This window comes from Carassius gibelio, chromosome A17, assembly GCF_023724105.1.
Source record: "Carassius gibelio isolate Cgi1373 ecotype wild population from Czech Republic chromosome A17, carGib1.2-hapl.c, whole genome shotgun sequence".
Classification (NCBI taxonomy): domain Eukaryota; kingdom Metazoa; phylum Chordata; class Actinopteri; order Cypriniformes; family Cyprinidae; genus Carassius; species Carassius gibelio.
The window spans coordinates 2,938,749-2,956,682 of record NC_068387.1 but is presented as its reverse complement, the minus strand read 5'-3'; the positions used below and the strand labels follow the sequence as shown (position 1 = coordinate 2,956,682).

The 17,934-nt window shown below is 41.8% G+C and overlaps 1 protein-coding gene across 4 annotated transcripts in view; it reads left to right on the top strand.

Moving 5' to 3' along the window:
- The window catches only part of LOC128031376 (myelin transcription factor 1-like protein), a 149,183-nt gene that overhangs the window by 89,560 nt on the left and 41,689 nt on the right, over positions 1 to 17,934 (top strand). For all 4 annotated transcript variants that reach the window (XR_008188083.1, XM_052619593.1, XM_052619594.1 and 1 more), the window contains 2 exons: positions 8,451 to 8,585; positions 13,241 to 13,331. Coding sequence is in view for 3 of the 4 variants with exons in the window: in XM_052619593.1 (XP_052475553.1) it covers positions 8,451 to 8,585; positions 13,241 to 13,331 (226 nt within the window). In the remaining variant the exon portion in view is untranslated. The remainder of the gene's footprint in view (positions 1 to 8,450; positions 8,586 to 13,240; positions 13,332 to 17,934) is intronic.

Sequence of the window (17,934 nt, the reverse complement as noted above, 5' to 3'; positions counted from 1 at the left end):
TTGATGTGCCCCCTACTCAGTGCATGTTAATACCTCACATGCACATCCATCTAAGCCCTGCAATCCTAGCGAACAGGGCTTATTCAATGACTGGCCAGGCTGGCTCAGCACTTAATGAACAAGTCCAGCCAGAGTTCTAACACCTTCAAAAAGCTGCATATTGCAACTGACTTGACTCTGAGGACTAATAAGGCCACTGCGCAGGCGATCAGTAAGCCCATGGCCAACCTTTGGCCTAATGGAGATCAGGGATGCTGACAAGGTAGCCTTCCTAGACTTGCCAGTCTCTCCAAAAAGGACTGTTTGGCCCTACTGTGGAAGGGTTTGCCCAGTGGTTTACAGTGGCAAAGTCATCACAGGCAATATTTCACTTCCTGACAAAGCACTCCAGTGTGTTACAAGTTGCTCAGTAGCATGCCAAGCCGGAGCCAACTCAGCCCCAGTCTAAGTCTGAGCCTGGGCTTCAGCAATGCTCCAGGACAGTGAAATGCTACCCATTCCCAAGTTCCCTCCTCCAGAGTGATGTTGGACCCTGACCCTCATCCTGCCTTCCTGTTCAAAATGCAGAGAGGAAGAGGAGAGGGTCAGTTCTTGCTTAAGCCAGAACTCCCTCGAAGATTACTATGAATGTCAGTTCCCTGCCCCCATGTGGTGAACTGCCACTAGACAAATTTGGATCAGTAAGGCTTCTTCAGCCGATACTTCCTTGTTCCCAACAGGGAGCACTGGGTCTGGGTCTCACTAAGAGCAGTTCATGTGCTTGGCAGACTGAACAAAAGGAAGCATACAGTACATGATGTCTAGGAGCAATTTAGCTCCAGGAGAATGGAGATTACATCCCCAAATGGATCAAAAGGTCTGGTCTGGTCTGGTCTGGTCTTTGTGAGGGCAGATGTGGACCTCTTTTCCTCAGAAGTCAACTTTCACTTCCCAATTTATTTTTCGAAGCATCAAGATGACCTAGCCCATGAATGGCCCAGTGCTCACCTGTATGCCTTCCATGGTTGCCATGCATCCTTGGGTCATCAGATGCTTCAGGAAAGACAGATGTTCAGTCCACTTTGGAGGAATCAGACATAGTCCCCAAAGTTGATTCATCTGTTATCGGTAGCCCCCTGGCTGATACCATAGAGGAATTACCTCCTCTTGCAGGTGAGGGGCATGATTTTGCACCTGCTGGCCAGAGCTGTGGAGTCTTCATGTTTGGCCTTTTGACAGGAGTCTTTGCAGCTCCCCCGAGTGTAGCTGATACCATTTTGGAGGCTAGAGCTGTGTTTACAAGTAGTCTCTATGCCCTTATATGGGCTGTCTTTTCTGACTGGTGTGCAGCACAGAATGAAGACTCGTCCTCTTGTGACTTGTCTTACGTGCTAACTTTTATGCTGGAGCTGTTGGCACACCCCTTCCACTCTCAAAGTATATGTCGCAGCTATCACGGCGAATCATTCTCTCAAGGCTGGCCAGTCAATCAGCAGAAATGACAAGAGAATTAAGTTTCTGAGGGGAGTTTGGAGATTGAATCTGCCTCCGCAGGGAAGTTGCACTGTGTAGGCTGTCGTGCTATGAGGAGTTTACCCATAGGCTAATTAGCGCAACACTCATTCCAGGAAACGGAGGTTACATAAGTGACCAGTAGACTAAGACAAGGCGAAGGCTTTGAATGTTTGAAACCAAAAGACAACACCAAGGCAGGTTGACCTGTTATGTGGAGGGTAAGGACGAACTCAAGCGCAGACAGGAATCACTACATAGAGGGTTTATTACAGACAAAAAGGGGAAAACAAAACCCACGAGGGGGAAAACAATGACTAGGGCAAAGACAAGATGATCTAACAAGACTAGGAACTAACAGTTGACAAAAAGACTCTAAACACAAGAACACTAACTACAGATAAACATTCACAAGCTAGACAACGTATCTTCAATGGGTGACAATATAACAATCTCTCACAAGGAAACATGAAGAAACAATGAACCGCACAAGACAGAGCACACTAAGGGATATAAATAAGACTAATCAAGACACACAGGTAAGGCAATAGCGACAAAACTAGGATAACAAGGGGGGCGGGGCAAGGGAACGAGACAACACAATCACATGGCCCAAAGACAAGGCCATGTGCTTGTACACAAAACACGGGTCTGTCATGATCCTTCCTCAAGACTAGGAAAAAAATCAAGGACACGAGAGCAGAATCATGACAGAACCCCTCCCTTAAGGAGCGGCTTCCAGTTTTAGGAGGACGGGACGAAGGCTGACGACGAGGGATCCGGGGCAGGTCTGGGTGGTGTAGGGTGGGGAGTGGTCTCTGGACAACTGACAACATCAGAGGACATGACAGGAGAAATCACAGGACACTGGACAACATCTACTGGACAAAGACAAGGCCATGTGCTTGTACACAAAACACGGGTCTGTCATGATCATGCCTCGAGACTAGGAAAAAAGGACACGAGGGCAGAATCATGACATGACCAAGACTAAAACAGCACTTCTCAAATTAAGCTGAAAAATCCATAATTACCGCCTGAGAAATGCCTAGATAAAATAATAAAACATCATTGCAGATGTAAATTTTATGTGTAGGAATTTTCCTTTGGTTTAAATAAGCAAACAAATAAAAACAATAGGAAGCTGAAATTAACTTTCTTAAAAATACTTAAAAATACTTTTTTTTACCATATTTATTCAACAAAATATACAGTACAATTTTAAATAAATATGACTGAAAAAAAGAAGATACATTTAGACTAAAGTAGGTGGTGGCAAATCAGTAAATGATAATAATTTATTAAAGAGAATTGTTCAAAGCAGTTTTTGGTAATATATATATGACATAATTCCCTGTAAAAGGGAGAGAGAGAGAGTTGTTTCTTCTAGAACTTTTACAATGGATTTCAGGGCATTTTATGTCAGCTAGAATCTGCAGTCTCTGACCCAGTTCAATTGTTGGCCTCCATGGCTGCAATACACTCTTTTCTTCAACAACTGGCATCCCCAGGAGTTGAAATACTATTGGGTAAAATGGCAGTGGGTGGAGTCACACTAACCAAAACAAAAACAGACATTCCGACCCAGAACACAAATTTCAAAGTAGAATAACTTGCTGTGGCATTATTGATTCTCAGTTCTCAGAGAAACAAGTATGTGATCTGAGCATGTTTCCTAAATATTTTAAAACATATTTTGGTGTCTCTATGCTTTAGTACATAAAAAAATGATAACAATTATGTACAGCATCTTTCATATCTGACCCAGTAAAACAGTAACAAATGAAATAAAGTACTTATTGAATATGAAGCAGGACGTTTTTTAAAAATAATAATAATAATAAATTCTATGAAAGAGTACAAATGCTGTTGATAACAAGACCTTCAAAAAATGGTGACGAGGCCAAGGATGTCAGAAGTGCCATTTTTGGGTGAACAAACCCTCAAAAAACCCATGAGAATTTTCATCCACTGTTCTCCAGATGAGGAAGGGCTGACAGTACGCATGAAAGGACGTTTGGCCTGCATGCATGGCGGACACTATTTCTCTAATGGCAGAATAATGAGGGACGCTCAGTCATTACACCGTGATAACATCTTGCCGCGGCGGAGATAGTGGCAGACGCTGCCTAACCAGGGGGCATTATGATTTATAAAAGTGTGAAGGCCTGACAGTTATGGAAGGAGCTCTTCCTTAAAGTAGGCATGAGGCGGAGATGGAAATTGAACAGTATCAGTATGACCGATAACAAACGACAGGACCACTGACTGCACATTAATTATCCACAGACGCTATGGTAATGGGGGCCATTTGCTATGCAAAGCATGGCTTGTCCGAAGCCACAATCAATAACCAGCACTTTCTAATATGTATTCTACTCATCTCGGCTGCGCTTTCTCTCTTGCTTGTTTTCTCTCTTTTTGGAATGGCTGCGAAATAGAGGATTCAGGCTTTATTAGATGTTTAGAATCTTGAAGTGTTCTACTTTTTTGTGTACTTAAAATCTTAATAGTAAATATATTTTTTTAAATACTTCTAAACTGATTTTTATATTATACAATATAAATGAAATAAAGTTATAAAATACTAGAAGAGAGACACTTTCATGACTATTTTTTTTATCACACCTAATATAAAAAGTGCAGTTTGTAATAATGTACATAAAGGCACAACTTTTTTGACATTTTACATAATTATGTTTTCACTTCAGTATTTTGCTAGATGGGGATTTTTGTATACAGTTTTATGAATTGTGTATTCATATATATTACTCTGTTAACATTCACCTACTCTATTGTAGACAATGCAAATTCTGATATGACCCGCACCATATAATTAAAACACTCTATGCACACCATTCAGATGACTCTTCCCAAAAACACATATTTATTTCTTAATGTGTAAAACAGCACCAAACTACTGAATTCACCATTATAAAGATCATTGGAATCTGACCTGGACATTTCATGATATGTACCAAGATATATGTGTCTTTGTTACCAGTTGCAAAACTTTAGTAGTTATTGTTTTAAGGAAGTAGGGAAGTTGTGGCCTAGTGGTTAGAGAGTTTGACTCCTAACCCTAAGGTTGTGGGTTTGAGTCTCGGGCTGGCAATACCATGACTGAGGTGCCCTTGAGCAAGGCACTGAACCCCCAACTGCTCCCTGGGTGCCGCAGCATAAATGGCTTCCCACTGCTCTGTGTGTGTGTGCACTTTGGCATTCTATTTTCAATTTCACCAAAAATGAGCCCACATCTTTCATATGATCTCATGCTATTTCTGTCTGTTTCGAGCTTTCGAACTTTGAGAAAGGAGGAAACATGATGCCCGTTCCCAAGTTACTCCATCCTTAAAATTTTAATCAGGTGGTAACAGTAGCATACTCACTCACTCACTCACTGTCCTGTGCTCTCTCTATTTGAAACATAGCCAATGGCTCTTGATAGCTATTTGGAAGAGATGTGCTTTGCATTGAATATACAGATCAAGGTTCAGGACAGACACTGCTTGTACAAATTACACTTACACTAACAAGGACAAAAGGTCAAAATTACACTACAATTCAAATTCATAATGAATTCATTAATACTTTAAAATGTAATTTATTTATCTTGATAGGGTACTGTTTATGGAGGCTATATCTTTTAACACCAAGAATTTCTGCAGACTCTGTTGATATTCTTCTTGATTCCTTTAACTCAAAAGTTAAGAATGTTATTGATGATATTGCTCCAAAAATAGTCAGTAAGAAAACAGACAGAAATCAGTTTGGAGAAGATCAACAGCGGTTCAGACTATGAAAAGACAATGCAGAAAAGAAGAGCGGATGTAGCATCTATAAAGACAGCCTTCATGCTTTTAATGTGAAACTAGCTACAGTTAGACAGAATTTATTCTCAAACCTTATAAACAGTAACTTAAATAACACTTGTACTCTTTTTGCCACTGTTGAGAGACTGACAAACCCCACAAGTCAGATTCCCTGTGAGATGCTCTCAGACAGCAAATGCAATGAGTTTGCTTCCTTCTTTTCTGAGAAGATCATCAATATCAGGAAGGCGATTAGCACATCCTCAAGTAATGCAGAGGTCAGACAGATTCGGCCACAATATCAAAAAGATACTATGTCTACTTTTGAAGCAATTGATAGGAAAATTCTGGAAGACATAGTGCAGCACCTAAAATCATCAACCTGCTGTCTTGACACACTTCCCACATCTTTTTTCAAAATTGTGCTTAACTGCTTAGAAGCAAATCTTTTAGAAGAGGTGAACGTCTCACTTCTTTCTGGGACATTTCCAAACACCTTAAAAACTGCAGTTGTTAAGCCCCTCCTGAAAAAGAGCAATCTTGATAACACCATTTTGAGCAATTTTAGACCAATAACTAATCTTCCTTTTAGGCAAAATTATAGAAAAGGTAGTTTTTAATCAGCTGAACAAATACTTAAACTCAAATGGATACCTGGACCATTTTCAATCTGGTTTTCGACCACATCACAACACAGAGACAGCACTCATTAGGATAATAAGTGATATTCGCTTAAATTGTGACTCTGGCAAAATATCAGTGCTGGTATTACTAGATCTCAGTGGGATGGTACTCAAATGGTTCAGGTCATACTTAGAAGGGAGAGGCTATTATGTGAGTCTAGGAGAGCATAAGTCTAAGTGGACGTCCATAGCCCCTTTCACACTGCCATTCCGGCAAATACAGGGGCAAAGTGTTCCTGCAATTGTTCCCTGGTCGCTAGATTTGGCACTTTCACACTGCCAGTGATGACCCGGTATATGTGCGTGCTTTCAAACACAACCCTTGAAGATCCCGTAACGACACGTGACATCAGCGCGTGACGTGTAATGTACGAGTTGACAACGCTAGGCACGTTATACTTTCACTGAAGCAAGAAACGATCTCGGCGTCAGCGCGGAAAGTGAGGAACTAACTGATCTCTGCTTCATTACAGTTTGCACATATGTTTTCGTCGCGAATGTTGATCTTCCTTCAAAACAGCCGGTAAAAGAGTCGCGCGCGTCATCACTTCGACACGGAATTAGATCTGGCTTTTGTTCACACAGCGCTCATCCCGGGTCGAACCCCCCAATGTTACTAGGTCCCCGACCCGTGTTTAATTCGGTAATCAATTCCGGGACGTGGTTGCTTTCACACAGAAGGCGACCCGGCAATGATCCGGAAATATTGCGGGTCCGACGTGCAGTGTGAAAGGGGCTCATGACATGCGGAGTCCCACAAGGCTCAATTCTTGCACCGCTCTTGTTTAGCCTGTATATGCTCCCACTAATTCAAATAATGAGAAAGAACCAAATTGCCTATCACAACTTTGCTGATGATACCCAGATTTACCTAGCCTTATCACCAAATGACTACAGCCCCATTGACTCACTCTGCCAATGCACTGATGAAATTAAAAGTTGGATGTGCCAGAACTTTCTTCAGTTAAATAAGGAAAAAACTGAAGTCATTGCATTTGGAAACAAAGATGAAGTGTTCAAGGTGAATGCATACCTTAACTCTAGGGGTCACACAACTAAAAATCAAGTCAGGAATCTTGGTGTGATTCTGGAGACAGACCTTGGTTTCAGTAGTCATGTCAAAGCAGTAACTAAATCAGCATACTATCATTTGAAAAACATTGCAAGAATTAGATGTTTTGTTTCCTGTCAAGACTTGGAAACTAGTTCATGCCTTTATCACCAGCAGGGTGGACTATTGTAATGGGATCCTCACTGGCCTTCCCAAAAAGACCATTAGACAGCTGCAGCTCATCCAGAACGCTGCTGCCAGGATTCTGACTAGAACCAGAACATCTGAGCATATCACACCAGTCCTCAGGTCCTTACACTGGCTTCCAGTTATATTTAGGATTGATTTTAAAGTACTTTTACTCGTATGTAAGTCACTAAATGACCTAGGACCAAAATATATTTCAGATATGCTCACTGAATATAAACCTAACATAGCACTCAGATCTCTAGGATCGAGTCAGTTAGAAATACCAAGGGATCACACAAAACAAGGGGAGTCCGCCTTTATTTACTATGCCGCCCACAGCTGGAATCATCTTCGAGAAGAGATCAGATGTGCTAAAACACTAGTCGCATTTAAATCTAGACCCAAAATCCATTATTGAATGAGCACCATGCAATGTCCAAACTGATTGCACTATATTTTTTTATGTAAAATCATTTTCTAACTGTTTTAAATTAATTTTAAATAAGTAAATAATTTTTAACGTTTTTAAATTGCTTGTTATATTCTTGTTATTGTTATTTTTGTTTCATTATTATTTTACTTTCTTTTATTTAAAGCACTTTGAATTACCATTGTGTACAAAATGTGCCATATAAATAAACTTATATATATATATATATATATATATATATAAGTATATATATATATAAACATGTAATATATATATATATTTTTTTTATAGTAAATTCTATATTAATACTCCATTCAATTTAGTAGACATTAAAGTTTGAACTTTATATCAAAGTTAAATATCAAATATCAGATATTACAAATATCAAAGTTCCAAATGCCCTGGGAATACCAGGATCAAATCATTTCTAGGTTTATGGAATTAAATCTTGAGGCACACGGCATATCAAGGAAACAACTGAGTAAACAATCCTCAAATATATTCTGATCAAACATTTTACATGCCTAGTATTTTTGGAAGATCGAAAATAAATACTTCATAAATACTATATAGTCCATTTGCACTAATAAAAATATCAGTCTATCATTATCATATAAGTGATTTTAGGTTTATTCATCCTCAGCTTTGCTGCTTTGCCCGTCGGTCAGTGTTATTTTGTTCTTGGACAGAATAAGCTGCAATGAGGACCAAAGTCTATCAGATCACTTGCATATTTATCTATAAACAAATTAATTAGTGATCAGTTCTATTTGTGTGTTTGTTTGTGTGTTCAGATTCCTCACGGTCAGGGAAAAAGGAGAGCCGGTGTCCAACGCCTGGTTGTGACGGCACAGGTCATGTGACAGGTTTGTACCCGCACCATCGCAGTCTGTCTGGATGCCCTCATAAAGACAGAGTCCCACCAGAAAGTAAGCACAAAAATTCTAAACCTCAGTGCCACATGTGCTTGCATTCATTTTTTCAAGCTGGCATTTCTGAAAAGAGTTCATAATCATTGGTTGACCGTGTGTCTGAATGTGTTTGTCTGTGTGACCCAGTCTTCAGTTCATTCTGCATGCCGTCCTCCTCAACACACACAAAATACACACACACACACACACACACAAACAGATGTTTACTTAGCTATCTAAATTGGGACATTCCATAGGTGTAATGGTTTTATAATGTACAAACGGTATATTATATCGCCCTACACCAACCTTACACCTAAACCTACCACTTACAGAAAACTTTCTGCATTTTTACAATTTTACTTTCTTTTTATACCAGTTTTACAAATAAGGGAATATTTTTGGAGATTTTGTCAGGTTTAGCTCACTTCTGGGTAAGAATTTGTCCCCAAAATATGGTAGGTAGGTACAGACGCACACACACAAACATTTGCTCATTCCTATTCAATACCTTTTCAGCTCTATAAATGTACATGTTGTGTACTTTAAGACAGTGTTTCTGAAAACAATTTTATGTATTTGTTTGTTTGTTTATTTATTGTATTTTAACCACATTCCAATAGCCAGTGATATTCAAAATTCAGCTTACTTCCAAAAAAAAAAAAAAAAAAAAAAAAAAAAAAAAAAAAAAAAAAAGCTTGGATGGGGGGGACTGGAGATGGTTGTAAAATTTTTGACATTTCTGTCTGCTTTTGTGTCCCCCACAATATTTTGCATGAAATAAAATAAATAAGTAAATACATAAATAAATTAAAAAAAAAAAAAAAAAAAAACATGGAATTTTTTGCCAAGCATTTTTACTGTAAAATGGAATGGACATGAATTAAAAAATATATATCAAAATGTACTGTTTTTGTTGAAAATAATTTAAAATTTAAAGAACTTAAAGCATATTTTGGTGTCCCTGGAACATAATTTAGGTCAGAATGTGTTAAAATTATATATTTTGTGAACATAAAAGTGTACTGCATAGTGGAAATGACCCATCTACCCTTCAGCTTATGAGAAAACTCCCATCACAATATCACAGACATGCATGAATGCATTTATTATTTCTGTTGATAATTACAACGCTATCTTAATGGAGGCCAGTTTAATAAGCTGGTTAGATTTCTCATTTTGTTTTAGATGCTCAATTAAATCCAGTTGAATAAACTGTAATAATTGTAATCTGATGAAAGAGTTACAGACAGGAAGAACGAATGAGATTTCCTCTCATTCACCTTGAGCAAACCTCTTTTATACGATTCATTAAAATGCATGCAAAAATTGCGTGTGTTTTATTCACAAATTAACCAGATGGCAGTCAAACTAACTGATGGCTTTGACTACAGGCTGGAATTAGTTAACAATAAGATTTGCTTTTAAAGAGTCCAGATGGCAAGACAGTTTGTGAGCTGACACTGAAGTGGCATAGCAAGGGCATTTTTAGATGGCCATCACTTTAGTGTGGACTGTGACATATGACACACATTTACTGAATGTTCGGTTCGTTATTCTGAGTCACTAAGATGCTGTTCTTTCTTTATAATCCTGTTATCATCTTCAAGTTATATTAAAATATTAAAAACCATGTTTTGTCTTATGTTCATGTCCTGTCATTATTGTTGGGGCTTTGAACTATTATTTCATTATTAATATAAAAAAAAAAATATTTCTGATATTATTTACAAACATGTATGTATATTCTTTCAGTAATATAATATTACTATACTGATCTACTGGACTATTAAACACATTTGTAACCTTAAATTGTACTGATAACCATGATCATAATACTGTAATACAGGTGGCACATTAGGAAACCACACGGTGAATCAGAGTTCTTCTGGAATGGTCTGACGATGCACAGGGTCATAAACACAAAGACAAAACATTATCAGGATAACACACGACAATACAATAATACAATATAACATTAAACACTTTAATGTACATTACTGAAAATAAATATGCCAGATATAGGACACAATATAGAAACAACAGTAGCAGTGTTTATATCACATATTAAGTGTTATAAAACTATATCCATATTTAACGACTAAAAGGACAGATCAGTTTATTGTGTTACTAACTGAAAATTTGCTGAACAAGAAATCTTTAGTTGATTCAATGAATTTATTGGCTGAATGAGGCATTTTACATTTAGTAAACAAGCCAATTAAAATGAACAAAAGAGATAGTTCACCCAAAAATATAAATTCTGTCATAATTTGATGATCTGACATGATTTTTCAAACCTGTATGAGTTTCTTTTTTTCTTTTGAGCACAGTTGATGGTAGCCATTGACTTCCATAGAATGGGGGGGGGGCATTTTAATTAATAATAATAATAATAATAATAATAATAATAATAACTATGAAAGTAATTTGCTACTGTAAAAAGATTGGTTGCCAACAACCTTCAAAATATTTTATTTTGTGTTCAGCAGAAGAAACAAACTCGTATAGGTTTGGAACAACTTGATGACAGAATGTGATTTTTTTGGGTGAACTGTCTTTGAAGTGTTACTTTTGACAATTTTAAGACAATAGTCAAGAGAATGACAAAATCTGAATGCATCAGTTCTTCAGTAAAACCACTCACCTTTATACAGTTCGAGTATAAATCTTAAACTAAATTGTAATTGCATTCAGACACACAAAGGCATGTGTCTCAGTCAGTGGAGGTAGCGGTAATGAACATTGTCAGAGTATGTTGAAGATGAGGGTGAAGGATTAAGGAGCTGATAATGATGAAGATGAGCACCGGAAGAGTGTTGGTCTGCTCACCCTGGCCCACCCTCTCTGCCCCCACTCCAGTATCCTAATTGCTGTCGGCAGAGAGTTTAGTTGGTCATGGATAGAGGAGACAAAGGCCTGTACAGATGAATAACAGTGTTTGGGATCAGAGAGAGGCAGTGTTTGGGCGGTGATCTCATTGATTGTTAACGTGCGTCTAAGGCAAATGAAAGACAAATGCAGAGCTGAAACAAGTGCTAGCACCTCACTGCGGATGACTGGATGCATGAGCTAACGTTAGCTGATGGCCTCAGCTACTGATGTGAACGCAGTCAGGGTCATGGTTTTTCTGCATCACTCACAATCCACAGCACTGACGTGTTAAACTAAGCATCAGATTTTACTTACAACATCTTCAAGCTAGCAGCAGGGAATCCAGTTAAATAGAATAGAATAGAATAGAATAGAATAGAATAGAATAGAATAGAATAGAATATCATAATGTTTAAGTTCAATACAAATTATTATGAAGTGATGCCCGGATTTGACTTCAAGATTCAAATTCAAAGATCAAGTGTATTTTCCAAGTGCACTTTATAAAATAAATATGGTAATAATGTATCTACTAGTAATATATTTTATGTGTACTTTTTCAGTTCTTCTTTGCTCAATTTGTAGTTTAAAACACTTTACTATTAAGAGTAATTTAAGTGTAACTGTGGTCAACTTTGTGTACAGAACTACAAGTGAACTTACTGTGTATGTATTCTGTTAGTTTGCTAGCTGTATAGTGTACTTGTAAACTAGTTTTGAAAAGTTTTGATACTTTTTGATACTTATACTTTTATTATTATTTTATTTTATTTTATTTTTTTATTATTGTTTTGGCACTTTAGGTTTACTATTTGGTTCCTATTTTGGTCATAATTTTTATTCTTAAAATATACCTTTGACTGTATGGCTAGAATAGAATAGAATAGAATAGAATAGAATAGAATAGAATAGAATAGTTTATGGTGTGTAAGCATTATAGAATGTTATAATGATCATTTATAAAGTAAATTAAAGAAATTATAAAGTGATATAATTTCTTTTTTTTTAATGAATTACATATATAAAGTGAAAAATTGCTTAAACACTTAAATAATAAATTCTGGCCTTGTTACTAACTACATTTAAGTATTTGTAAATATTGTGAGTTTCATATGCTTTCATTAGCAGTCAGTTTTAGAACCTTACAATAAAGAAATACACTTCAAATTAATTTGAATAAGTCAATGTAAGTGCAGTTTGAGGATGTCATCCAGGTGTAGTTTAAGTGTACTTAAATACTAGTAGTATGCTTATAAGTGTACTATTTTAACAGATCTTGTGACTAAATTGGCCCACTCTTTAAGTTTATAAGTCTACTTTTAATTATATGTCAATGTAATGGTGGTAAACTTTGAGTACACAGGTACTGTAGTTTATGGTTAAATTTTACTTTTGTATTTCAATACTGTGAACTAAACTACTAATGAATATAAAAGCACACTATTATTAGCTGTATAATTACTATCCCATTTTTTGACTATAGAAGTACACTTAAGCAGACTCTAAGTAAACTACTAATTAATAGTTTTTTTTAAGTACTAATAGTCAATAGACTTTTTTACTTAAAAAATATATAGAATAGAATAGAATAGAATAGAATAGAATGTTATGACTCGCGCTGCATGGTGCATGTGCATGCCACTGTTCTTCCATTAGCAGTTCTTTGCATGTCGCTGTTTGATGTCTCTGGTTCTGAGCATGCTGGCGATAATGAACGAGTGTTTCACACTAATGCTGATGACTAACTGTGGGCCTCTAACTCCTAATCTTCCACCCTATTTCTCTCACCTGCTGTCAAGTTCTTGCAATGTATGAAAATGTTCTTAAGTGCCCTACGCCTGGCTGCACGGGCCGGGGTCACGTCAACAGCAACAGGAACTCTCACAGGAGGTGAGTTCCTCTTTGTGTTGATGAGAGAACCTGTTCTGTGTTCATTCTTAGCATTTTACTTACTGGGTCAAAAATCACATTGTTGCTTACTTAATTTTCTTCAGAAAATTTCTCAGTTGCACATTTGGTTTCTAATTTCTAATCTAATTGGACTATTCTTTATAACTTTATATTAATTTTGACCTAAGTTGTTTATCACATTGATTTGTATAGGATTGTTTTGTATCACATGGATAAAATAATAATAATGAAATACAAAGAGAAAGTAAATATATTCCATCCTTTGTTATCAACAAAATGAAGTGTATTAAATGCCACATTACATCAAGCTTCCCCAATCTGGGGTATATATATTTTTTTTTTCAAGACTCTGTTTCGTCCGCGTCCTTCTGAATGCGGTCGTTTCCTGTTCTCTGACAACGGCCACGTTCGTTGTCTTCCATGTCTGGGCATTCAGCACGCTGAAGGCGCGTTCGTGGATGGTTCATGCACGCACTGAGTGTGTGACCATGGCAACGCTGTGATCGCGTCTCCCCTTTCTTAAAGGGAAGGGAGCAAACCCCTCTGTCACTACCCGTTCCGGTTTCTCTGTCTCAAGCAGAGGACCGCCGGCTAGTGCTCTGGGAGATTTGAAGGTGACAGTGAGAGCTTCTCCGCCGGGCCACGCCCCACGGACCTCTTACCCCTTCCGCAGTGTTTGTCCTCTGCGGCTGCTGGGTGATTTTGCTGGGCTGTCTTATGGCAGTCCCAACGGGTCATTCAGTTTGCCGCCGGGGATCAGATGTCGATTGCAGCATCGGGGATGGGCTGTTGACCTCTGTGGATGAAGATTAGGCGGGTCTGCCCCCCTCGGGTGTTGTCGCCACTGCCGAATTGGACCCAGAGTTGACAGCCGTGCTTGCCCGGGCAGTTGTGTGCATCAGGATGGAGGTGAATGCACCGCCCAGCCCTGAGTGCTCATGGCTGTTTGATTGGTTCTCGGTGTGGAGCGTGACTCACAACCGCGTTTTACTCTGGTTCTTTTCTTCCCGGATGTGCATGGGGAAGTGATGTAGTCGTGGATGGCCCCTTTCACGGCCGGAAGCAGCTCATTTCGTTCCTCCGTCCTCACTACCCTCGATGGCGGGGCAGCTAGGGGTGCGTTGACATTCCCCAGCAGGAGAGTGCGATTGCGGTGCACTTGTGTCCGCAAAATGCCGCCACTGGGAGGGATAGTCCGCGCCTCTCACCCAAGGCCTGTAAGCTGTTGGCTGCGCTCGCTACCAAGGCTTACAGTGCTGTGGGCCAAACTGTCTCTGCTTTACATGCCATGGCTATCCTGCAAACATAACAAGCCAAGGCTTTAACAAATGCACGAGGGTAGGACCAACCCGAGGTTGATGCAGGAGCTGCGCATGGCGGCTGACCTCCCCCTTCCGGGTGACGGAAGTCACAACACAGTCCCTCGGGAAGGCGATGTCCACTCTGGTGGTCCAGTAGTGCCGTTTCAGGTTCAGCCTGGTCTGTATGAGAGACATTGACAAGTGCACTTTCTCGATGCTCCCATATCCCAGGCTGTCTTGTGTGGCGACGCTGTCAGGGGCTGTGCCCAGTACTTCCTGACAGAACAACAGCAGACTGAGGCCATACAGCACATCTCGCCACGACGTGATCCTCCGGTTGCCACCATTCCGTCGCAGGCAGTGCCTCAGCCTGCTCGTCGCCGTGGGCGCCCCCCTGCATCCTCCACACCAGCTCCGCCCCGTGCTCAGAGTTCTTCGAGGCCGGCGCGTCGAGCCCCGGGGAGGAGACCGGGGCCCCCCGTGTCACTCCCGGCTGCGAAGTCCTCAAAGAAGTCGACTAAGTGGCCCTGACACGGGCAACTCGGAGATGTGGGAAACTGCTCTTCAGGAGCTGGCGAAGACAGCGCCACTCCTTCCCCCGGAGTGGTCCAATGGCTGGCGGCACCCACTTTTTCATAGAAGAGCAAATTTTCCTTTCCTCCGAGGTGCAAGGCTCGCGGGTTGACGATGAGCGATGCACTGCCTCCTCATTCTCACCCACGACGCCCCCTTTCGCCAGTGGTCAAGAGGTCACGGTTCGGAGACGCAACGCCTCTCCACGCATCTCTGGCCAGTTCCTCCGGGAACACGAGGAGTGTGGCTGTGATGACTTGGAACACGATGCCTTCTGGGCCATCCAACACAACTCCCCATCGCTGCACCACTGTCGACTGTCCCTTTGGTGCCACTTGTACGGAGTTTGGGAGCGTGGCTTGTGCTGCCCAACCCATCACGCTGGCTCATTCAGAGGGTCCGACTCAGTTACGCGATTCAGTTCGCCCGACGACCTCTGAAGTTCAATGGCATCCTCGAGACTTCGGTGGCTGTCCGGGATGCCTCTGTCTTGCGCGAGGAGATTGCTGTCCTGCTGGTGAAGGATGCAATCGAGCCGGTCCCTCCAGCCGAGATGAGGATGGGTTTTTTCTGCCCTTACTTCATCGTACCCAAAAAAAGCGGTGGCCTTCGGCCTATCCTGGATCTGCGAGTCTTGAATCGGGCCCAGCTTAAGCTCCCGTTCAAGATGCTGACGCAGAAACGCATTCTCAACTGCGTTCAGCCCCAGGACTGGTTTGCAGTGATCGACCTGAAAGACACGTACTTTCATGTCTCGATCCTCCCTCGCCACAGACCGCTCTGCGGTTTGCATTCAAGGGTCAGGCATGGCAGTACAAGGTCCACCCCTTCGGGCTCTCCCTGTCCCCCCGTGTCTTCACGAAGCTCACGGAGGGCGCCCTTACCCCACTCTGGGAAGTGGGCGTCTGGATCCTCAACTATCTCGATGACTGGCTCAAGCTCTCCCCTGTGCAGAGAACAAGTGTCCCGGCACTTTGTTGTCACAACAGATGCCTCCAACTCGGGCTGGGGCGCGACATGCAACGGGCAGGCAGCTTCAGGGTCCTGGACAGGACCTCGACTGCTTTGGCACATCAACTCTCTGGAGTTGCTGGCAGTGCATCTAGCTTTACGACGGTTTCGTCCGCTGTTGCTGGACAAGCACGTGTTGGTCCGCACAGACAACACTGTGGCTGTTCGTACATCAACCGACAGGGCGGTCTACAATCACGTTGCATATCTTAACTCGCCCGCCATCTCCTCCTCTGGAGTCAGACACAGCTCAAGTCGCTGCGCGCTATCCACATCCCGGGGGAGCTCAATCGTGCAGCCGACGCGCTCTCACGACAGCTCACTTTCCCCAGGGAATGGCGACTCCATCCCCATACGGTCCAGCTGATCTGGAGTCGATTCGGGGAAGCCCAGGTAATCCTGTTTGCTTCCCACGAGTCCTCCCACTGCCAGCTGTACTATTCCCTGTCCCAGGCCCCCCTGGGCACAGATGCACTGGCACACAGCTGGCCTCGGGCTTTACGCAAGTATGCGTTTCCCCCAGTGAGCCTGCTCGCACAGACACTGTCCAAGGTCAGGGAGGACGAGGAACAGGTCATGTTGGTTGCGCCTTACTGGCCCACCCGGACCTGGTTTTCGGAACTCATGCTCCTCGTGACAGCCCCTCCCTGGCGCATTCCCCTGAGGAGGGACCTCCTCTCTCAGGGGCTTGGCACCATTGGGTGATCTAGTGATCTGCCACCGGGCATGGTTGACACTATCTCTCAGGCTAGAGCCCTCTACGAGGCAGGCCTATGCTCTGAAGTGGAGTGGAGGAAGGGCTGGCTCGATGTCAAGCTTGCTGCGCCATTCCCCCTAACACGGGGATGTGAGCGCCTTTCTTCTCCCAGTAGAGTTCCCCAGTTGGCGTACCCTGGTCGAGTATCCTCCAGCACCCTCGGCAGTCAAACTTGGTGGAGCAGTCTGTCGCCAGGTCTGTCGTTCATATGGCTTGGTTCCCTACAAGTAATCCCATATGTGTATTCTTCCACTCTTGGCAAACCCGTGTCTTCCCTTGACAGACCCGTTCTGTCAGTCTTTTCTGGCAGTCGTTCCATCCCTACTCCAAGGTAGGACCTGCCTCAGAGACCCCTTCCATATGTAGTACTGCCCCCTGGGTCAGTCCATATCAGTGTATCCACATGTCACCTCCCTACGGGTAGGATGTGGTCTCCATAGCGACCTTTTCCTAAGGCTCGCTTCCCCATTGTCTTGCCAGCTGAAAGAGCAAATAGGGAAGATTTGAAGCAATCTTTCTCGGGAGGTTGAAATCCCTTCCATTAACTTTATGTGGGCGGAACAGCAGCGTGGCCTTCTCCAGCAGCGATGTACTCACCCTTTGGCCCCTTCAGTACCAAGGTCAGTGAATTTGCGCTGGGGCCTTGGGAAGGTTACGACCTTAAGCGTAGCTTTTGTGGCACGCCAGGGCTTGTCGACAATTGCAGCGCCACAGGGTTGTGACAATGTTCAGGTTGTGACGTTTTCCATAGGACCCCATATGTCATTCGACATAACTCGTAGTGACCGACAGATAGGGAACATCTCGGTTACGTACGTAACCCTCGTTCCATGATGAAGGGAACGGAGACGTTATGTCCCCATGCCACAACCTTGAACCGGTCGCTGTTGCCGGGACACGTTCTCAGCTCCTCAGCATTAAACCTAATGAGTGGATGCAC